The sequence below is a fragment of the Mesoplodon densirostris genome, chromosome 1 (assembly GCF_025265405.1).
Source record: "Mesoplodon densirostris isolate mMesDen1 chromosome 1, mMesDen1 primary haplotype, whole genome shotgun sequence".
Lineage (NCBI taxonomy): Eukaryota > Metazoa > Chordata > Mammalia > Artiodactyla > Ziphiidae > Mesoplodon > Mesoplodon densirostris.
Genome location: NC_082661.1, coordinates 90079164 through 90101120, shown reverse-complemented (window position 1 = coordinate 90101120; position 21957 = coordinate 90079164). Strand labels below are relative to the sequence as shown.

The 21957-nt window shown below is 36.6% G+C and overlaps 1 protein-coding gene across 2 annotated transcripts in view; it reads left to right on the top strand.

Moving 5' to 3' along the window:
* The window catches only part of ANKRD50 (ankyrin repeat domain containing 50), a 43882-nt gene extending 22342 nt beyond the window's left edge, over window positions 1–21540 (top strand). For both annotated transcript variants that reach the window (XM_060105740.1, XM_060105730.1), the window contains exons 2-4: window positions 6640–6869; window positions 13253–16800; window positions 18535–21540. In XM_060105740.1, coding sequence (XP_059961723.1) covers window positions 6665–6869; window positions 13253–16797 — 3750 coding nt within the window. In that variant the 5' untranslated portion in view covers window positions 6640–6664 and the 3' untranslated portion in view covers window positions 16798–16800; window positions 18535–21540. The remainder of the gene's footprint in view (window positions 1–6639; window positions 6870–13252; window positions 16801–18534) is intronic.
* The last annotated feature ends 417 nt before the right edge of the window (window positions 21541–21957 follow it).

Genomic DNA, 21957 nt, shown 5'->3' with positions numbered 1-21957 from the left:
AAATGCTTTTAGTTTTTCACCATTGAGTATGATGCTTGCTGTGGGTTTGTCATATATGGCCTTTATTATGTTGAGGTAGTTCTCTCTATTGCCCATTTTCTGGAGAGTTTTTATCATAAATGGGTGTTGAATTATGTCAAAAGCTTTTTCTGCATCTATTGAGATGATCATGTGGTTTTTATTCCTTAATTTGTTAATGTGGTGTATCACATTGATTGATTTGCATATATTGAAGAATCCTTGCATCCCTGGGATAAATCCCACTTGATCATGGTGTATGATCCTTTTAATGTGCTGTTGGCTTCTGTTTGCTAGTGTTTTGTTCAGGATTTTTGCATCTATGTACATCAGTGATATTGGTCTATAATTTTCTTTTTTTGTGATATCTTTTTCTGGTTTTGGTAATGGATAAAGAAGGCACATATATACAATGGAATGTTACTCAGCCATAAAAAGAAATGAAATTGAGTTATTTGTAATGAGGTGGATGGACCTAGAGTCTGTCATGCAGAGTGAAGTAAGTCAGAAAGAGAAAAACAAATACCATACGCTAACACATATATATGGAATTTAAAAAAAATGGTACTGATGAACCTAGTTGCAGGGCAGGAATAAAGAGGTAGACATAGAGAATGGACTTGAGGATGTGGGATGGGAGGGCAAAGCTGGGGTGAAGTGAGTAGCATCGACATATATACACTACCAAATGTAAAATAGTTGGCTGGTGGAAATTGGCTCGGTGCTTTGTGACGACCTAGAGGGGTGGAATAGGGAGGATGGGAGGGAGACTCAAGAGGGAGGGGATATGGCGACATGTGTGTGCACATGGCTGATTTGCTTTGCTGTGCAACAGAAACTAACACAGTATTGTAAAGCAACTATATTCTAATAAAGATCTAGTAAAAAAAATCTTGTATTTTTAACAGTCTATTTTAAGTGAATAACAACTTAAGTTTGAAGGCACAATAAAGCTCTACATTTTACTCTTCCTCCCCCCCCAAAAAAAAAGAAAAATCAGAAATGCTCACCAGAAAAATATTGCCATGGAACAAAAAGAAAACCGTAGCCAAACATATTGTCTTAAATGAAAACATAATTAATGAGCAATTGCCTGACTTAAACAGTTGCATGAAGCAGAGATATAAGTGCCTGGAAAAGAGATGGTGAGACAACAGAATGAGATGAAACTTAGCTAAAATATATATGGGGATTTACTCTGTCTGTGAAAAGAGAGATATTTCAAATCAAGTCAATAAGAGAAAGATAATTTAGTAAATAGTTTGGGGATAACTGTGGAGCCTTGTGGGGAAAAAAATTGGAAACCTAGTTCACATCTTATGTCAAAACTAATGTGATTAAAAAATAAATTTTCAAAGCTTTTGAAGAAAACATGAGGAAGTGTTTTTTTTAACCTTTAGAGTAGGGAAGTCCCCTCAGAAATGAAACATATAAAACTCAGAATTCATAAAAGAAAAAAGACTGATGTGTTAACATATAAAACTCAGAATTCATAAAAGAAAAAAGACTGATATGTTATATAAAAGAAAAAAAAGAGAAATTGTACATTTCAAAAACCCTTAAAAAGTCAAAAGAAAAGTAACAAATGATGGAAAATATTAGCAACAAAATCATTTTCTTAATACTCTCCAAAAAAGAGAAACATTAATCTTTTGGAAAATGGATAAAGGATATGAAGACGCAGTTTAAAGAAAAAGAAATAAAACTCCTAGACATTTGTAAATAAGATTGACCTCATGATAAGGAAATGTCAATTAAAAGCATAATGATGCCATTTTCTGCATATCTGTGGAAAATAACGTTAATTGCTATAATGGAGGGTCTAGGGAAACAGGCAGTCTTATGCAACTGTTGGGAGAGTATGTTTATATAATTTCTAGAGGGTATTTTGACAATATCTGTGAAGATATACACAGATATGCCCCTTAACCTAGCAACTCTAATCCTAGTAATATATCCTAAAGATATACTTGTATATTTTAAAATGGTATGTATAAGAATATAGTAAATTTAAACTGAATCATATGAATAATCACATTAAATGTAAATGGTAAATACCCTAATATAAATGCAGTTTGTCTGATTCGATAAAAATGCAAGATCTAATTATATGTTACCTAAGATAAATATATATAAAGAGACATATAGCTTAATTTTTTAAAAATGTAAAAATATATACCTGACTGTTTTAGCTTACTGCCCTTGGGTTCCTTTGTTTTTGAGGCAGAGATAGCAGTATGCTGATTTTTTTTTTAATTTTATTATATTTATTTTTTTATACAGCAGGTTCTTATCAGTTATCCATTTTATACATATTAGTGTATATATGTCAATCCCAATTGCCCAATTCATCACACCACCACCCCCACTCCCCGCCACTTTCCCCACTTGGTGTCCATACATTTGGTTCTCTACGTCTGTGTCTCTATTTCTGCCCTGCAAACCGGTTCATCTGTACCATTTTTCTAGGTTCCACGTATGTGCGTTAATATACGATATTTGTTTTTCTCTTTCTGACTTACTTCACTCTGTATGACAGTCTCTAGATCCATCCACGTCTCTGCAAATGACCCAATTTCATTCCTTTTTATGGCTGAGTAATATTCCATTGTATATATATACCACATCTTCTTTATCCATTCATCTGTCGATGGGCATTTAGGTTGCTTCCCTGTCCTGGCTATTGTAAATAGTGCTGCAATGAACATTGGGGTGCATGTGTCTCCTTGAATTATGGTTTTCTCTGGGTATATGCCCAGTAGTGGGATTGCTGGATCATATAGTAATTCTATTTTTAGTGTTTTAAGGAACCTCTATACTGTTCTCCATTGAGGCTGTATCAATTTACATTCCCACCAACAGTGCAAGAGGGTTCCCTTTTCTCCATACCCTCTCTAAGCAGTATGCTGATTTTTAACTGCACAGGGGCTCGGTGCCCCTAACCCCCAAGTTGCTCAAGGGTCAGTTGTATATAGAACAATTGAACAACACTATCACCACTTGACCTAATGGACATTTATAGAACAGTCCATCCAACAATAGCACACACAGTCTTTTCAAATGCTCACACGTTTACTAAGTTAGACATTCTGGACCATAGAACAACGCTTAATAAATTTAAATATGTGCAAGTTATACAAAGTATGTTACTGATCACAATTGAATTTAAATAATGGTAACACAGGAACATGAAATACCTGGGAGGCCCCCAAATATTTAAAAACTATACCATTCACTTCTCAGTAACCTGTTTCAAAGAAGAAATCAAAGGGAAATTATTTTGAATTGGATGATAGTGAAAAATACTTGAGGGAAATTCATGACATTAAAGGATTATATTAGAAGTATGAAACAATGATTTCAGTTTGTATTATAAGGAACTAGGAAAAGAAGAACACACAACCTGGAGTAAGCAAAAGACGGAAATAATCATCAATTCCTATCAATTTCACCCACCAAGTTTCCCTCAGATCTGTCTACTTTATTCTGACTTTGCTGCTTACTACCTTATTTATAACATTGGTTTTAGATAGACAGTAGACTGTCGTGGATAAGAGTGTAGACTAGTGGGTGACTGACCATCCTGGTTTGCCCAGGAGTGGGGCATGGGGGGCATGGACAGGGAGGAGGAATGGCTGGTTTTCAACACTTAGAACTGGTAAAGTCCTAGGCAAACCAGGCTGAATGGTCTACCCTTGTGTAGGTTCTAGAACCAGACCCTGAACTTCACTCCCTTCCTTGAGCTTTGGATAAGTGACTTCTCCTCATGTGCCTTGTTTTCCTCATCTGGAAATGGGTATTACAGTAGTACCCATCTTAAAAACTTAATGTGAGAATCAAGTGAGTTGATGCGAATGTGAAGTACTTAAATGCAATAAAGCATTGAATTAAAGTTAGCAGTGATGGCCTTGGTAACGGTAGTTCAGGATGGAGATTGTTTTTTCTTTTTTTCCCTTAAATTCTGAGCAGTGGCCTCCTATCACACTCTTTCCTTCTAGACTTACTCTGTTTCAGGCTTTCCTTCAACTGTAGCCAGTTTATCGTTCTAAACACAGATATAAACATATCAGTTCCGTGCTTAAAGTACTTCACTGGCTCCTTAGTACCCTTAGGTCAGAGTTCACATTTCAAAATAAAGTTTGTAAGGCCCAGCATTTACTCTTTCAGTAATTTTCTTCGGTATGTTGTTCACTGGTCTTTCTCTTCCCCCAGCCTGTGCATGTCCTATTGCCTTAACTAGATTTTTTTTTCCTGTGTCTGTTGCCTTACTCTAGAACTTTCTCCTGACTAAGCTCCTCTCCTAACTTTGCTGACCTCTCCCCCTACCCTATCCTGATCAAAAATAGGTTAGGTGGAGGCTCCCTTGGTGGCGCAGTGGTTAAGAATCCGCCTGCCAATGTAGGGGACATGGGTTCGAGCCCTGGTCCGGGAGGATCCCACATGCTGTGGAGCAACTAAGCCCGTGTACCACAACTACTGAGCTTGTGCTGTAGAGCCCATGAGCCACAACCACTGAGCCCACATGCCACAACTACTGAAGACTGCACGCCTAGAGCCCGTGCTCCACAAGAGAAGCCACTGCAATGAGAAGCCCGTGCACCGCAACGAAGAGTAGCCCCCACTTGCCGCAACTAGAGAAAACTCGCACAGCGACGAAGACCCAACACAGCCACAAATAAATAAATTAATAAAATTAATAAAATAAAAAAAAGTAGTTAAGGTTATGGTCTCTCTCAAGTGGCACTGATTATAGGATATTACTATAGTATATTATGATAGTATATTTTATATGTACTATATATATAAATATATATATATATACTGTATATGTGCATATGTACTATATACGTAGGTAAATATATAACACTGGTTTTACGTCAACCTTCTTTGTTCTCATAGTAGAGGAACTATATACATAAGGTACAATAAAGGAAATTTTCCTAAATTTATAACATTCCTTCTGCCAGGATGGCCCTGCCTTGCCTTTATTGTAAAATTTATTGAAAATTTATTACTATTCCTGGAGAATTTTAATTGATCCTTCAAAACTTAGCTCATCTTGAGCACCTAATATTTGAATGTTTCTCTGACATTTTCTTCCTTTCTTATCTACTTCCCTTGAGTTGATCATTTCTTATCCACTGTGTTAGTAATTTTACTGCTTTTTTTGGTAGCACTGAGCAGCCTACATTGAAGTTATTTGTTTTCCAGTCTAGGCTACAACAGTGTGAAGTCTTTACTTAGGACCTCCTATGGGTACAGCACTATGCTAGGTTCTGGGGTTATACTCATGAGCAAGACTGACATAGTCCCCATTCTTTTGATGTTTAACCTCTAAAGAGAGAGATAAGGATTAACGACATTAAGTGAGTAAGTTTAACATTACAAACTTGATAATGCTGTGAAAGAGAAATACTTGATGTTGTGAAAGCATATTATAGGGTCTCGGTTTTGAGAAAGTGACTCTCAAGCTTACCATTGAAGACCAAGGAGGAGTTAATTACATAAAGAGAGAAGGGAAGCCCAGACCAGGCAGAGGAGACTGCAAACCAAAAGGCCCTTGTGTAATTGTATCTAGTAAAAGTCATGGAAAAAGCTAGTATGTCTGGGGGAACATTGTGAAAAGTTTGATTTGCTGCAGTAGGAGCTCTGGAGGGAGTGGCTGGAGGCACGTGTGGTTCCTGGGTGAACGAGACGAAGGCAGTTTGGAGTAGGGTGATGATACAGACCAGGGTGGGTTTGAAGACTCTTATAAAGAAGCATTGACAGGACTTAGTGATACATTGGATCTTGGTTGCTATCAGGATTGAAAGATTAAGAAGAGAGTTGTAGAAAGGATAATCTGTACATTTCTGGTGTTCGTAATTAGATGGATTCTGTCCTCTTCACCGTTGTATCTTTCAGTACCTCATTCAGCATATGGAATGCTCATGTAAATATTTGTTGGAAATGAATGAGTATTGTTTCAGTTATGAAAAAGTTGCATTCAACTTCAGTATAAATTATCTGAGTAGGAAATGTGTTGGGGTTAAACCTAATAATTTGTTCTTTACATTGAAATTTGAACATACATCAAATGGAATCTAGACTGTAGTTTATCTTTGAAAAGTCTTTTAAAATAAAACTTGTGTATGACAAACTAGATGAAGTGCAGTCATTTTGTGAGAGACATGATGATAAAATCTTCTAAATTCTAGAGAACTCTTGATATCTTTTCTATTGCTGAAGTGATCCCCAGTTTCTTTTTCCTTTCCAATACATTTTTAGCTTTGTGATAAAGAATTCAAGCTTCTATTATTGATAAAAATTTCAGGAAAGGAATAGTGAAATCTTGTTTCAGGTTCCTACTGCCCTTCTTAAGAATGCTGAATCAATAATACACACACACACACACACACACACACACTTTATTGTGGAAAATGTTGTTATTGGAAATGTGAACTATTTAAGACCAGTATTCTCGTTAAAGTAAGGAATTGAAACTTGTACAATAGTTTTATTCTAAAACATTAATTTTTTTCTTAAAACAATATTTATAACCTGTAATTCTAATGTTTGGATAATAAACCTTAATATCATAGCCAATAACATTCAAAATGCTCATATGGATGTGTTTTACAGGTGTGTCCTGCTCCCTCTTTTGGGAATGAAGCCTCCCCAGCAAAGCCTCTATCTGCTTGTGGATTCTGTGGATGAAGGGTGTAATGTTACCGAAGGTGAACAGACGTCTACCAGCTTATCTGGGACTGTGGCAGAGCTTTTAGCTGGTCACCACGAGTTCTTTCCACCATGGCTATTACTTCTCTGTTCTGCCCGGAAACAGAGCAAAGCTGTTACTAAAATGTTTACCGGTAAGCGTAATTCCTGCCATCTTCAAATGTTTTTCATTGATGAACTAAATAATACATGTGTTTCTTTCTTAGAGGAGAGTACTCAGTTGAAAATCTGGTCATTGCTTCTGCTATTCTGTCAGCTGTTCTATCTGTTCTATCAGCTGTTTTCAACTGTACTTTTTAAAAGTTGTATTAAAAACAAGCCATAGAATATTTCAAGATCATTTAATAGTACCTTTTTTTTTTCAAGATTCTTTATCTAACATCTTTAGTAAAGGTTACGAGTATTTCATGCCATATTAGCTGCTTTATATCTGTAGGGCTGTATTTTTTTATGCTGATGTGTCCTCATCAGCTTATGATATTTCTTCTAAATAGACTGAGTAGTGAATATGCCTATTTAAAAATCAGTGGCAGTTTCTCTAAGACGTTTTTCCTGGTTTAAGAGGAGAGACAGAGTCAACAGCCATTTAGGATACCTCTTGAAGTAGATCCTTTTTTTAACCCTTTTCTGATGTGTGAGAAAACAGTCTATACAATGTATAGAAGTACCTGATCAGGTTTTTTTCTTCCTTTACTTTTCTTGTTTCCTGACTCTACTTTTTTACTCCCACAATAAAGTTGTGATTACTCCTATTAGATTATGTAAAGCCCTTTTTTTCTTTGTGCTATGGGAAGTAAAAGGAGCATAAAACAAGGACCACTCACAGAATTTATAGTGTAATTGGAGAGATAATTAAGTTATTGGTTAATTAGCCATATCACTTGTAAATAGTTCTATACATTTTACAGAATGGTGAAACCCTACTAATTTGTTAAAATGGTTTCCTTAACCAGATTTATTCCCTCTTTTAGATTCCCTTGCCACTAGTAACAGCACTTTTGATTTGATTTCCATTATACTATTCTGTTCTGTTGTTATTGAAAACCTAGTTGGTAAAAGTTGGGGGATTAACAGGATAACAGCTAATACTTAATGTAGCTCTTAGTATGTCAGGTCCAGATAAAGTTAAAGCCCCTTTTGGTCTATGTCATCCCATTTCTTTCCCTTCTTCATTTGAGACAACCAGTATTATTAGTTTATTTTCTGTCCTTTCAACTCATATTTGTATTCTGTATATTTTTAGAGTTCACATAAATGAAACACTGCATACACCATCCTAGCTATTCCCATTTACTGGCTATGTGACCTTATGCAGCTTACCAATATGACCTGTGGCTCAGTGCCCTTATCTATAAAATGAGGATTACACATTCCTATTACTTTCCCCACAGAGTTTTTGTGAGTCTAAATGACAAATTACATGTGAAGCACTTAGAACAATGCCTAGTACATAATAAGTGCTTCGTAAGTGTATTGCTGCTATTATTATCACTATATCCTTTTGTTTTATAGCATTGTTTTTGAGCCCTATTCCTATTACTACTTATAAACCCAGTTCATTGGTTTTAACTGCTGTATATTATTCCTTCCCATGAATAAATCTCCAGTTTTTCCATTATCCTATTCATGGACATTTAATTATTTCAGTTTTTCATTATTACAAAAAATGCTTCATAAACGTACCCGAACACATCGCGTGCACGTGTGCTAAAGGTTTACATTACAAACCTAGACAGAATTACTAGAGAATAGAGTGTGTACATTTTGAGCTTTAGTTAATTTTGCCAAATTGCTATCTGGTGTGCTTGAAATAATTTATGCTCCTGCCAGCAACACATGAGATTTCCCCTTGTCTATATATTTTCATCAGTTCACATTTGTTATTTTCAGATCTGCATTTTCGGCTTTAGGGGCTTGCGCTTGGTGTTCCCTCTGACTGGAATGACCTTCTCCTGAACTTCTTACTATCTTAACATTTCGATCTCTTCTCAAATACCAGTCTCCTGCAGGCTTCTCCATGCTTTTCTATCCTATTTCTATTTTTGCCACCTCAACTACTTAGTCACACATTTTTCTTCCTATGTCTTATTACTGTTTAAAATTGTTTACATTTTACATTTGTTTTCTTACTTGGGTGTCTCCTCCACTAAGATACAGCCTCCATAAGACCAGGAAATTTGCTCGTCTTGTCCACCACTGTATCTCCTCAACATCTAGATCAGAGCTTGGAACAAAGCAAATAAATGAATTTGTGTTTCTTTGAACTATGTCTTGGTGGAAGAAGCAGTGAACCAAGAAGGAATAAGGAGGAACCGAATATGGTCTTGTTCCCTTACCATACTCCTCCTTCTAAAATGTTGTTGATTATTAAAAATGCTGAGCTGGGGCTTTCCTGGTGGCGCAGTGGTTGAGAGTCCGCCTGCCGATGCAGGGGACGAGGGTTCGTGCCCCTGTCTGGGAAGATCCCACATGCCACGGAGTGGCTGGGCCCATGAGCCATGGCCGCTGAGCCTGCGCATTTGGAGCCTGTGCTCCGCAATGGGAGAGGCCACAGCAGTGAGGCCCGCGTACCGCAAAAAAAAAAAAAAAAAAAAATGCTGAGCTGTAATAAGCATCAGATCACATCTCTGTTGATGATAGGTTTGGAATTTGGGAGTAAACGTTGAAGATTACTAAAGTTATGAATACATATTTTCAAGTTGCTTTCCAGAAAGATATATGTCATATATTTCTACCTGAGAGTGTTGGTTTCTTGGGACTTCCACCAGTATTGAATTATATATTTTCATATTTGCAGATTTAGTGTGTGAAAAATAGTATCTCATTTTTATTTATACTTCTTATTTACTATTGAATTCTTCCCCCTTATGCTTAATTTATCAATTTGTCTCTTTTTTTTCCTTTGTATTATTACTTTCTCACCTTTACCTAGGTTTCCTCCAGGAAGTTAGTGATATTCTTATTGATTATTAAGAGGGCTTTTATTTCATATTTTTTTATTCTCTGCAACTATTTTCTTCAGCTTTTTAAAACTGTAGTAATTCTTTTGAAGTCCCTATATTCACTCTAATGTATTGTCCTTTACTATTGTATATTCTTATTTTTACATTTAGTGATTTTTATCCTTATAGTATATATTCTACCAAATGGTGTGAAATAAGACTCTTATCTGGATACTTTATCAAATCACAGATCTTCTCAGCACTGTTTATTAACTCCCTGTGCCACTAGTTGTCAGTGCTTCTTTTATCTTAAGTGTAGGCGTATGTGCATATATGTGTGTGTGTGTGTGTTATTGATGTATTTCTGAACCATCTGTCTGCTCTTCTAAACTGTCTGTTGGCATTTTTATGCAACTGTCACATTGGTTTACTATTTTAAATTTTCTTGTATGGTTACTTCCTAGTCATCCTTGCTATCAATATTATTCTAAAATATGTGTTTTTACTTTTATTCCACTAGATTGACTTGAACAGCTTTTTAAAAATTATAACTACTAATGATGTAAACAAAAAATTATTACATTTAGTTAAAATTTAGGAAAAGTTTGACATTTAAAATATGCTTTTCTTCTGTCCATGAACATAGCAATTTTTTCACTCATTAAAAAATTGTTTCAGCGTTCCTTATGTCCTACGTGTTTCTGCTTTCTACTGATATTTTAATGAAATATATGGATTTTGAATTGAGATGTATGCATTCCAAATTAGAATTGGCAGGTGCAACTTATCTCACAGGCTTGACATAAGAAGAAGTGTTATGTATGATAAGTACTGGAAGTGCTGCTTTAAAAATAATTGACTCTCAATAAATGTTGATCTCTTATATTTCTTTTAGAACCAAACCAAGAACCAAACCTGTTACTGTGGAGGGTTAGCCTAGATTCTGTCTTAATTACCTCAAGTTTCAATCATGATATCTTAGTTACGTAGGTTTAAATTACAGATATTTATTCATAATAGGCAATATGATCTTTCATGCCAATCATTATCTACAAGATCACTTTGGAAACTTTAAAACACTGTAGAATGTAAGGTGGTAGTTATTATTTTTTAAAATCCTTTTTATTAGCAACATGCCAGGTGTTTTCCAGCTTAAATTGTTTTAATGAATTTATAAAGTCAAAAGCAAATGAACACACAAAAAAGGTTTGGAGGCAAGTTATCTTATATCACTGATAAATCTAGAATGTTATACACGTCTAGGCATGTTTTGAATTCTTCAGATCAGGAGTGTCTTTTTGTGTAATTAAAATTTATCATTTGAAATTAATTCTGTTGAGACTAATCAGTTATATGTTTAATCAATCAATTGAATGTATGTAAATATATATAATTACAGATTCCATTTTATATAGATTTAGAGGTATGCAAATTTGTTATTTCTTCATGTGTCATTCTTGGTAGGTTGTGTTTTTCAATAAATCTGTCCATTTCATCTAAGTAATTCAAGATTAGTGTCACAAAACTGAATTTATCAACTTTCTCTCCAAACCTGTTATTTGTCCTTTAGTGGTCTCTTTTTCCATGCTTTTGGCCACACCACAAATGAATGTCAACTTTGACTCCTGTTCTCTTTCCTTCTCCACACTTACTAAGCTCTATGCAATCTAGCTCTTATTAGTAATTTCCAGATCCAACTTTTATTTTTATCTGTTGCTGCTACTGCTTTGGTTATTGAGGTTTTCAGTGATTCTTTTTTGTTTTCTGAATTTTATTTTATTATTATGTTTTTATACAGCAGGTTCTTATTAGTTATCTGGTTTTTGTTTGTTTGTTTGTTTTTTTGCGATACGCGGGCCTCTCACTGTTGTGGCCTCTCCCGTTGCGGAGCACAGGCTCCGGACGTGCAGGCTCAGTGGCCATGGTTCATGGGCCTAGCCGCTCCATGGCATGTGGGATCTTCCTGGACCAGGGCACGAACCCGTGTTCCCTGCATCGGCAGGTGGACTCTCAACCACTGCGCCACCAGGGAAGCCCTACTTATCTGTTTTATACATATTAGTGTATATATGTCAGTCCCAATCTCCAAATTCATCCCACCACCACCACCACTTTTTTAAAAAAATATTTATTTATTTATTTATTTATTTTTTGTCTGCATTGGGTCTTCGTTGCTGTGTGTGGGCTTTCTCTAGTTGTGGTGAGTGGGGGCTACTCTTCGTTGCAGTGCACGGGCTTCTCATTGCGGTGGCTTCTCTTGTTGTGGAGCATGGGCTCTAGGTGCGTGGGCTTCAGTAGTTGTGGCACATGGGCTCTAGAGCGCAGGCTCAGTAGTTGTGGCGCATGAGCTTAGTTGCTCCACGACATGTGGGATCTTCCCGGACCAGGGCTCGAACCCGTGTCCCCTGCATTGGCAGGCGGATTCTTAGCCACTGCGTCACTAGTGAAGTCCTAGTGATTCTTATGTAGACTTTATCACAGCCTCTATAAGGGGTTTTGCCACCTGACTTCGTCTTTAGTGATGTTAGAATAGTCTTTCAGAATGCGGATCTGCCTTGGTCCTCACTGACTTCTCACCACAAAGTGAAAGTCTCATTTCCTCACATAGTACCTGGCATATAGTAGGTGATATATACATTTGTTTTATTCAATTGAGTAAGAGTACTTTACTCAGTATTAATTGACCATCACTAATCTTTGCTGAATTTCTAGATTTATTCCTCTTAAGAGAGTTCATTCACTTAGCAGTTTTTTTCTTCTGGAAGATGAATTACACAGTTGTCTAATATATCCATGTCTATAAAACAGGACATCATCTCCCTTCGGAAAATGATGGTTTCCTTTAAAGTACTTAAAGTGAGTTTTGAATAGCTGTAACTAGTATGGTTTTAGGTTGGTTTGAAGTTTATTAAGTTGCTTTATTTTCACAGTGCTGAAATTTTGTTAGCATAATTTGACCAAGTTGCATCTTCAGATTCAAGCTGTTTATTGACAATCTAAGATTTAATTATTTTAATTTGGTAACATGTAAAATAATGTAATTTAAAGGCAGTGACAGGTGATATTCTAACTGTATGCAAATATTCAATTACATAATTAAGACTAGTGTACCTTCAGTTATGTGGATAGAAATATGTAAATTTTGCACATGGAAAAGATCAGCTTATAAAAACAAAAAAACCTTATTTATGTCTCCTGCAACTTTTTTTCCTAATCATTTGTGGGATCAGAAAATCTTCCCGATGTTCTTGGCTATGTATGTAAGATGTCTAATGCTCATTTAGTATCTCTTATCATGGAAGTTGAGAGGAGCACTGAGCCACTAAACGAATAAGAAATAGTTCCATTTGTGGATAGAAAAATGAAATTGTTTATCTACCATCAGTGTGTTTTTCCAGAAGGAAAAGAAAACTGACTCATATACTTCTAGGTATCTATTGACTGGTTTATTAGTATCAGTTGACTTATTATTGATTTATTTGCTTCTCAGTTTGTCACATGTTGAAGACATTCTCTTTGAATATGTGGCAACTTTGATAATCATTTTCAATTGACATCTACTTTTTTGTCCTTAGGTTTTCGAAAAATAAGTTTAGATGACCTTCGGAAGGCATATATCGTTAAGGATGTTCAGCAGTACATTCTTCATCGCTTAGATCAAGAAGAAGCTTTGCGACAACACCTCACAAAAGAAACTGCAGAGATGTTAAATCAACTGCACATTAAGAGCAGCGGATGTTTTCTTTATCTAGAACGAGTTCTCGATGGAGTTGTAGAAAATTTTATTATGTTAAGAGAGATTCGTGACATCCCAGGAACTCTAAATGGTCTGTATCTCTGGCTGTGTCAGAGACTTTTTGTAAGAAAACAGTTTGCAAAGGTTCAGCCTATTTTGAATGTGATTCTTGCCGCCTGCCGACCTCTGACCATAACGGAATTATATCATGCAGTATGGACCAAAAGTATGTCATTAAGCTTGGAAGACTTTCAGCGCAAGTTAGATATCCTCTCCAAACTTCTTGTTGATGGACTAGGAGACACTAAAATACTGTTTCACTATAGTTTTGCAGAGTGGCTTCTGGACGTGAAACACTGCACTCAGAAGTATTTATGTAATGCAGCAGAAGGACACCGAATGTTGGCTATGAGTTATACCTGTCAAGCCAAGAATTTAACACCATTGGAAGCACAAGAATTTGCATTGCACTTAATTAATTCAAACTTACAGTTAGAGACAGCTGAGTTAGCTCTGTGGATGATATGGAATGGTACACCTGTCAGAGACTCCCTGTCTACACTAATACCCAAGGAGCAAGAAGTGCTACAGCTGTTGGTGAAAGCTGGTGCTCATGTCAACAGTGAAGATGATCGCACATCATGTATAGTCCGACAAGCCTTAGAAAGAGAGGATTCCATTCGGACATTATTAGATAATGGAGCATCAGTAAATCAGTGTGATTCAAATGGGAGAACATTACTGGCTAATGCTGCTTACAGTGGCAACCTTGATGTAGTGAATTTACTCGTCTCTAGGGGAGCAGATTTAGAGATAGAAGATGCTCATGGGCACACACCACTTACCCTAGCTGCTAGACAAGGACATACCAAGGTGGTTAATTGTTTGATTGGTTGTGGAGCAAATATTAATCATACTGATCAGGATGGCTGGACAGCATTAAGATCCGCTGCTTGGGGTGGTCATACTGAGGTCGTTTCTGCACTACTGTATGCTGGCGTCAAAGTGGATTGTGCAGATGCTGATAGCCGAACAGCTTTGAGAGCAGCAGCCTGGGGAGGACATGAGGATATTGTACTTAACTTGCTACAACATGGTGCTGAAGTCAACAAAGCTGATAATGAAGGTCGAACTGCTTTGATAGCAGCAGCCTACATGGGACATAGGGAGATTGTGGAACACCTACTGGACCATGGAGCAGAAGTGAATCACGAGGATGTCGATGGCAGGACTGCACTCTCTGTGGCTGCACTTTGTGTTCCTGCAAGTAAAGGACATGCATCGGTTGTTAGCCTTTTAATCGACCGAGGTGCTGAAGTGGATCATTGTGATAAAGATGGTATGACTCCACTGCTGGTGGCTGCCTATGAAGGACACGTCGATGTGGTTGACTTGCTTCTAGAAGGGGGAGCAGATGTCGACCACACAGATAACAATGGTCGTACACCCCTGTTAGCAGCAGCTTCTATGGGTCATGCTTCAGTTGTAAACACACTTCTGTTTTGGGGTGCAGCTGTGGACAGCATTGATAGTGAAGGGAGGACAGTCCTCAGCATAGCTTCAGCCCAAGGAAATGTTGAAGTTGTACGTACTCTACTGGATAGGGGGTTAGATGAAAATCACAGGGATGATGCTGGATGGACACCTTTGCACATGGCAGCTTTTGAAGGTCACAGATTAATATGTGAAGCACTTATTGAACAAGGTGCTAGAACAAATGAAATCGATAATGATGGGCGGATACCTTTCATATTAGCTTCGCAAGAGGGTCATTATGACTGTGTTCAAGTATTATTGGAAAACAAATCCAACATTGATCACAGAGGTTATGATGGAAGAAATGCACTGCGGGTTGCTGCATTAGAAGGACACAGGGACATTGTTGAATTACTTTTTAGCCACGGAGCTGATGTGAACTACAAAGATGCTGATGGTAGGCCTACACTTTATATTTTGGCCTTAGAAAACCAACTTACAATGGCTGAATATTTTTTAGAAAATGGTGCAAATGTAGAAGCAAGTGATGCTGAAGGAAGGACAGCACTTCATGTTTCCTGCTGGCAAGGCCATTTGGAAATGGTGCAGGTTCTGATCACCTACCATGCTGACGTCAATGCTGCAGACAATGAAAAGCGCTCTGCTCTGCAGTCTGCAGCCTGGCAAGGCCATGTAAAAGTGGTCCAGCTTCTGATTGAGCATGGCGCCATGGTGGACCATACCTGTAATCAAGGTGCAACTGCGCTCTGCATTGCAGCCCAGGAAGGGCACATTGATGTTGTGCAGGTTTTATTAGAGCACGGTGCTGATCCAAACCATGCTGATCAATTTGGGCGCACTGCTATGCGTGTTGCAGCCAAAAATGGACATTCTCAAATAATTAAATTATTAGAAAAATATGGTGCATCCAGTTTGAATGGCTGTTCTCCATCCCCTGTCCACACAATGGAGCAAAAGCCTCTACAGTCAGTGTCTTCAAAAATGCAGTCATTAACAATTAAATCAAATAGCTCTGGCAGTACTGGTGGAGGGGACATGCAGCCTTCGCTGCGCGGGTTACCGAATGGGCCAGCTCACGCATTCAGTTCTCCTTCAGAATCGCCAGACTCGACAGTTGATCGGCAGAAGTCGTCATTGTCAAATAATTCCCTGAAAAGCTCAAAAAATTCATCTTTGAGAACTACTTCATCTACAGCAACGGCTCAAACAGTGCCAATTGACAGCTTTCACAGCTTGTCATTTACAGAACAAATTCAGCAGCATTCGTTGCCGCGCAGTAGAAGTCGACAGTCAATTGTTTCCCCGTCTTCCACAACACAGTCCTTGGGACAGAGCCATCATTCACCGAGCAGTGAGTTTGAGTGGAGTCAAGTAAAGCCCAGTTTGAAGTCAACTAAAACAAATAAAGGGGGGAAATCAGAAAATGCCAACAAATCTGGGTCAGCTGGGAAAAAAACTAAACAAAATAATTCTTCACAGCCAAAGGTTCTAGAATATGAAATGACTCAGTTTGATAAAAGAGGACCTACAGCCAAATCTGGGACTAGTGCACCATCTAAACAGATGCCAGCAGAATCGCAGTGCAAAATTATACCTTCAGCTCAGCAAGAAATCGGTCGATCGCAACAGCAGTTTCTTATTCACCAACAAAGTGGGGAACAGAAGAAGAGAAACGGAATAATGACAAATCCAAATTATCATCTTCAGAGCAACCAGGTTTTTCTTGGTAGGGTTTCAGTCCCACGAACAGTACAGGATAGAGGGCATCAGGAAGTGCTGGAAGGATATCCTTCCTCGGAGACGGAATTAAGCCTTAAACAAGCCCTGAAGCTTCAGATTGAGGGTTCTGACCCAAGCTTCAACTATAAAAAGGAAACACCGTTATAAAAGGTAACATTTCATCAGCATAAAGAATAAATGTCCAAAGTGTAGTTCCCTCTACTTAGAATACTCTTCCCTAATCCACACGGCCACCTCATCACTATTCCTGTCGTCTTCTCAGCAAGACCCTCTCTCGTCACTCTTTGGAATTTGAATTCTCCCACCTCCAGCACTCCCTTTCCCCCTTTCCTGCTTTACATTAGCCACAGTACTTACTATTTAACATGCTTTATATATTTTACTTATTATTATGTTTATTATTTGTTTCCTCTCTACTGAAATGTAAGCTTTGTGAGAGTAGGGATTTTTATCTCTTTTGTTCACCACTGTATTCCAGGTACTTGGAATACTTCTTGGACCTATAGTAGTTTCTCAGTAGAAATGTGTTGTGTAAGTGAATGAATGAGTGGGTGAATTAATATGCTATTTATGGATCTCAGATTAAGAATTCCTTCCTATACAGTCATTTCCCCTCTTAAAAGTTCTCTGATGGTAACAGAGGCAGGGGCTATTTCAGTAATATTCCCTTTTGGGTTTGAATAAGGTAGTGTATATAGTGCTTAGTAGGTAGTTAGTGAATGTTAATTTCCTTCCTTTTTCCACCCTGGAAGAAATAAAAGATTTAATCATGAAAGGTAATTTTTATTATGACAGATCTCTTAAGAATCTTCCAAGTAAAATTTACACATATCAAGAATAGGTGTGGGGCTTCCCTGGTGGCGCAGTGGTTGAGAGTCTGCCTGCCGATGCAGGGGAAACGGGTTCGTGCCCTGGTCTGGGAGGATCCCACATGCCGCGGAGCAGCTGGGCCCGTGAGCCATGGCCGCTGGGCCTGTGCGTCCGGAGTCTGTGCTGCACAATGGGAGAGGCCACGACAGTGAGAGGCCCACATACCGCAAAAAAAAAAAAAAAAAAAGGTGTGGAAAGATGATAAATGGATGTATTGGCAAGAGGGTATTTAGGACCCAGTATATTTAGACATAAGAATTAAATGTTTAAACCTCAAAGTTATATTTATTAAATAAAAACATTTTTTTTCTCCTTTTCACTACAGTGGATGCTACAGTAATTACATAGGGGAAGTTAATGGGAAAACATGCATAATTTTATATTATGGATACTTTTTCTGAAGTACATTTCTCATATTTGGGATAAATTCAGATTTCACTAGGAATTTTTGCTAACTTATACTACAATTATATTTATCCCACTTTGCTTAATCATTTTTCATCCTCTAACAAAATTGTACTCTTTTCTTTAACAAACTTGAAATCTTTCTTTTGCTTTTTTGTCTTTGGAGATAAATTTTTAGGGATGTTTTAGGTAAAACATTATTATAAATACATTTCCTATACCTCCTAATAATAAACACCCTTCACTGTGAATCTACAGACAAGTCAAATCTCATTCAACAATAATTTGTCTAAAAGTAGTTGATACATTCTCCAATGTGATTTATTTTAAAAATATTTAGCTCTGATGGTACAGCCCTCCAACTCATTCTATCTTTTGTAAAGGTTAATTGTAGATATATATTATACAGTAAAACATATGAATTAAGGTAAACACTTTGTGGAATCTTTAAAAGTGATTTATACATTAAATAATGAATCTCTAAAAGGTCTACTTTTGTGCTTTACATAGTAAATATATGTATATATTCTTTTGTAGGGTTTTAAAACTAGATGTAGTTACATAATAAGTATAATATAGAAATTAATTTTTTTTTAACTTTTGCATTAGTTTCCTATTCTGTGAAACAGAAGACATTGTGATTGGAGTGATTCTTCAGCTACTGGATGAAAACATAAAATGCCTGTTGATTTGCTGAAAAAAAAAAAAAATGAAGAATGTGATATCTGCAGTACAGTTACCTTAAATACTGTAATGTGCCTAAATAGTAAGGCTGCCTTCTCAGTGTAACCCTCTGTACTTAAAAAAATTTCATTTTGTGTGCTTTGTATTCACTACCCAAGAGTAAGCACTTTTTTTTTAAAATGCAGATACATACTGCAGTTCCCTGATAAAAGCTGAAAAAGATTTTGAGTAAAGTATTTTAAGTTAAGATTTGATAAATGTGCATGTGCCATGATCAAATATATATGAAAAGGCAGTGTTCTTTGTATTTATTTTTTTCTTTCTGTGGCAAACAAAACTTAAGCATACTGTTTCAGTTGTATTTGCCTTGTTGTAGTGTATGGCTTGTTTCCTGTATCCTTAAAAATGTCACTCAATAAAATAAATCATGCATCTATTTTATGTTCACTACACCTTCAGCACTGGTTAAAAATGTGTTTCTATTTAATGCCACATTGAGGTGAAAAAAGTTTCATGAAAGATTTTTAAAATGTCTAGTATTTTAGGGGTCTGCTCTAAGTAGTTTATATTTGGATTTCCCAGTAGAATCCTCCTAATCTTCGGCTAAAGGTGTCGAAAAAAAGAAAAAAGCAAAAGAAAAGAAAAAAGAAAGAAAAGAAAACTCACACACACACAGACTATAGGCAGAATAAAGTTCTGCTTCATTCACTGGGATGCAGTTTCACCTTGCACTCACTTGTCATTCCACCTCTAAGAAGACAGATGATCATTCCTGAGGCATGAAAATTCTCAGGGACAGAGCCAGGCCTCAGTGGCATGTGTGTAGAGGGAGATGCACCTGTCTATCTGAGGGTAGATTTTTGATCCCTGAACAATTCATTGACTACCCTTTCTCTCTTCCATCCAGTTAAATAAAATATCTACCACTGTAAATTGTGATGGTAGCTTCTCTCTCAGTTGTTTCTATTTTGTAAATCACTGCATGACCAAAATAGCCCCCACTCAAAATCAACTGGATCAATTTTAGAGATTAGTTGGATGAATATTCTTGATGAATATAATACGTGTTTTCCTTCACTGATGACACCACTAACCTGTCGGCCATAGCACAAGTGTATTTTTTTTTTTTTTACTGCTATTTGATAAATGGTAGTGATGGATTTGCACTTTTCTGTCCACATACTCTTTCCCATTTTTCTCTTTGGACAATCGCTTCCAGAATGATGGATGCCAGGGTTAAGGGTGAAGTCTGTAACCAAGGAAAACAAAGTTGACTGCTAAAATGGGCATGTGACCCAGAGCTTTAGCCTCCTGGGTGGACTCTAAACCAGTTGAGCTAGCTTAGTGGGTTGTGTGCATGTCTGGAAAGATGAAAATTTATTGTTTAGAAACCAAGGTTGTAGGTTTGATCTTTGAAAAAGCCCTGGGATCTTACAAAACCCAGAAATTCTGTTCTTTCTATGTGCATAAGGAGGAATAAGGGAAGAGAATTTGGAGATTCAGCACAAAACCATTGCTACTGGAAAAAATCTTTAGAAAATGTCTTAGTAACAGATCAGTAATGTCATCTTCATATATGAAGGACATATGATACATTGTTCACAGAAAAAGAAATGTATAATTGGTTGTGATAAATGTTTCACTTGATCTTCCTATAAGGCTTTTATTTTTGCTTCTGTTTTTTAAAGTCAGCAAAACTCATGTGTTTATGTCATCAGTAAGTCATAATCAAGAATAGGAGGTAAGTTGATAAGTTCAGTTAATATTAAGGTGACATGGCAATATTGATAACTCGAATGTGAATGTTTCAAGTATTGAATTTTTGTCCCTATGGGACATTTATTAAATATGCTTAATAGGACTCTTGCAAAGTAGCCTTAAAAGTGTTAATGATTCTGTTAATAAATATGAACACATCCTATTATTATAACCAACTTTACTCATATCTCAAATACAGTACATTTACGTAATTTTAGAAGATGAAGCTCCAATTTCTTATTAGGTGTATTTTTCTTTAGAAAGAGAACCCTGAAAGCTGCCAGTTTTTCTAGTAAACCTAGAATTATTGGAATTGTATTTATTTAATTTTATTGTTTTTACAAAAATGCACCTTGTGGCCAAAGGGCAAAGTTATGACTCATTACATAAGGGATTTATGTTTTCTGAAGAGCTAAATGTTTTCATATCCATACTATATACACTTGAAACAGTTGGTAGGAAGAGAACCTGTTGGAAAAATATGATTTTCAAAAGTAAATATTCCTCTGGATGTTTTTATATTAATTAAGCTTTGGAATAGAACAGCAATAGCTTTCAGTTAGAATATGGATGAAAAGGGGGCTGAAGATGCCCTACTTTGCTTATTTGTTTCTGTGGGGATTTATTTAATACCATGACCGACAATAGCTTCTGCTTCACTAAGAGTAAAAATAGTCCCACAAATATAAAACTCCTAAATAGCTATTTTTAAAATAAAAATGTTTAAATTTTGTAAATCACCTGATGCCACAACCAACCATGATGCCATGTGCTTATAACAGTTTTATACCATTCCATGTGTGCTTCCCTAACAGTCGTGAGGTGATAATAAAGGAAGTGATAAAAAATACAGCAATGAAAAATAAAATCTCCATGTTTGTAGGAAAGGTTTTGGAAGGAAAATTGACCAGAACTCAGTATGTCCTGCAAGGTACAGCCAGTTATGTCATGTCCTTCACCCTCATCCCCATGCCTACTGGGATCCTCACCAATAATAGTTCACTGATTAAAAAAACAGGAGTAAGTACTTTTTCCAATGTTGTTTGCCTATGCAAATGTTTGTTTTACTTAAATGTCCTCCACTTACACTTCTCAGCAAATGTAGTTTCAGACAAATACTTTTTCTTTTTTCATTTTTCCCTTGGTTTGGGGTATGTAAATAGCCTAAAATGTACATTGAATTTCACATTGTAAAAGTTTTATTTTATTCCTTGTATTATATTAAGCAAAAATCCCTATGTATATGAAAGTGCATAATAAATATATTTGCTTTACAGAGGATATCTTGTTTTAATTTTATCCTTGAACCAATAGAACATCCTTGAACCTGCTTGCAGTAAAAACAACTGCTAGTTGTTTTAAGTTAACTTCTTTTAAGTACATACTGAGCAAATGAATTTTGGAAACATTTCACAAAGAAATGGTATATAAAACCTTTCAAAGGAAGGTAGAAAAACAAAAAGATCTAGCCTTAGTATCTTCCTAAAGTTTCTATAAGGACTTAATATTCTCCCCCCACCCCCAAAAACATACTGTATCTCACCATGTCAGGTTTCCTGCCTCTGAAATTGCAGTAATCCAATAAATTGT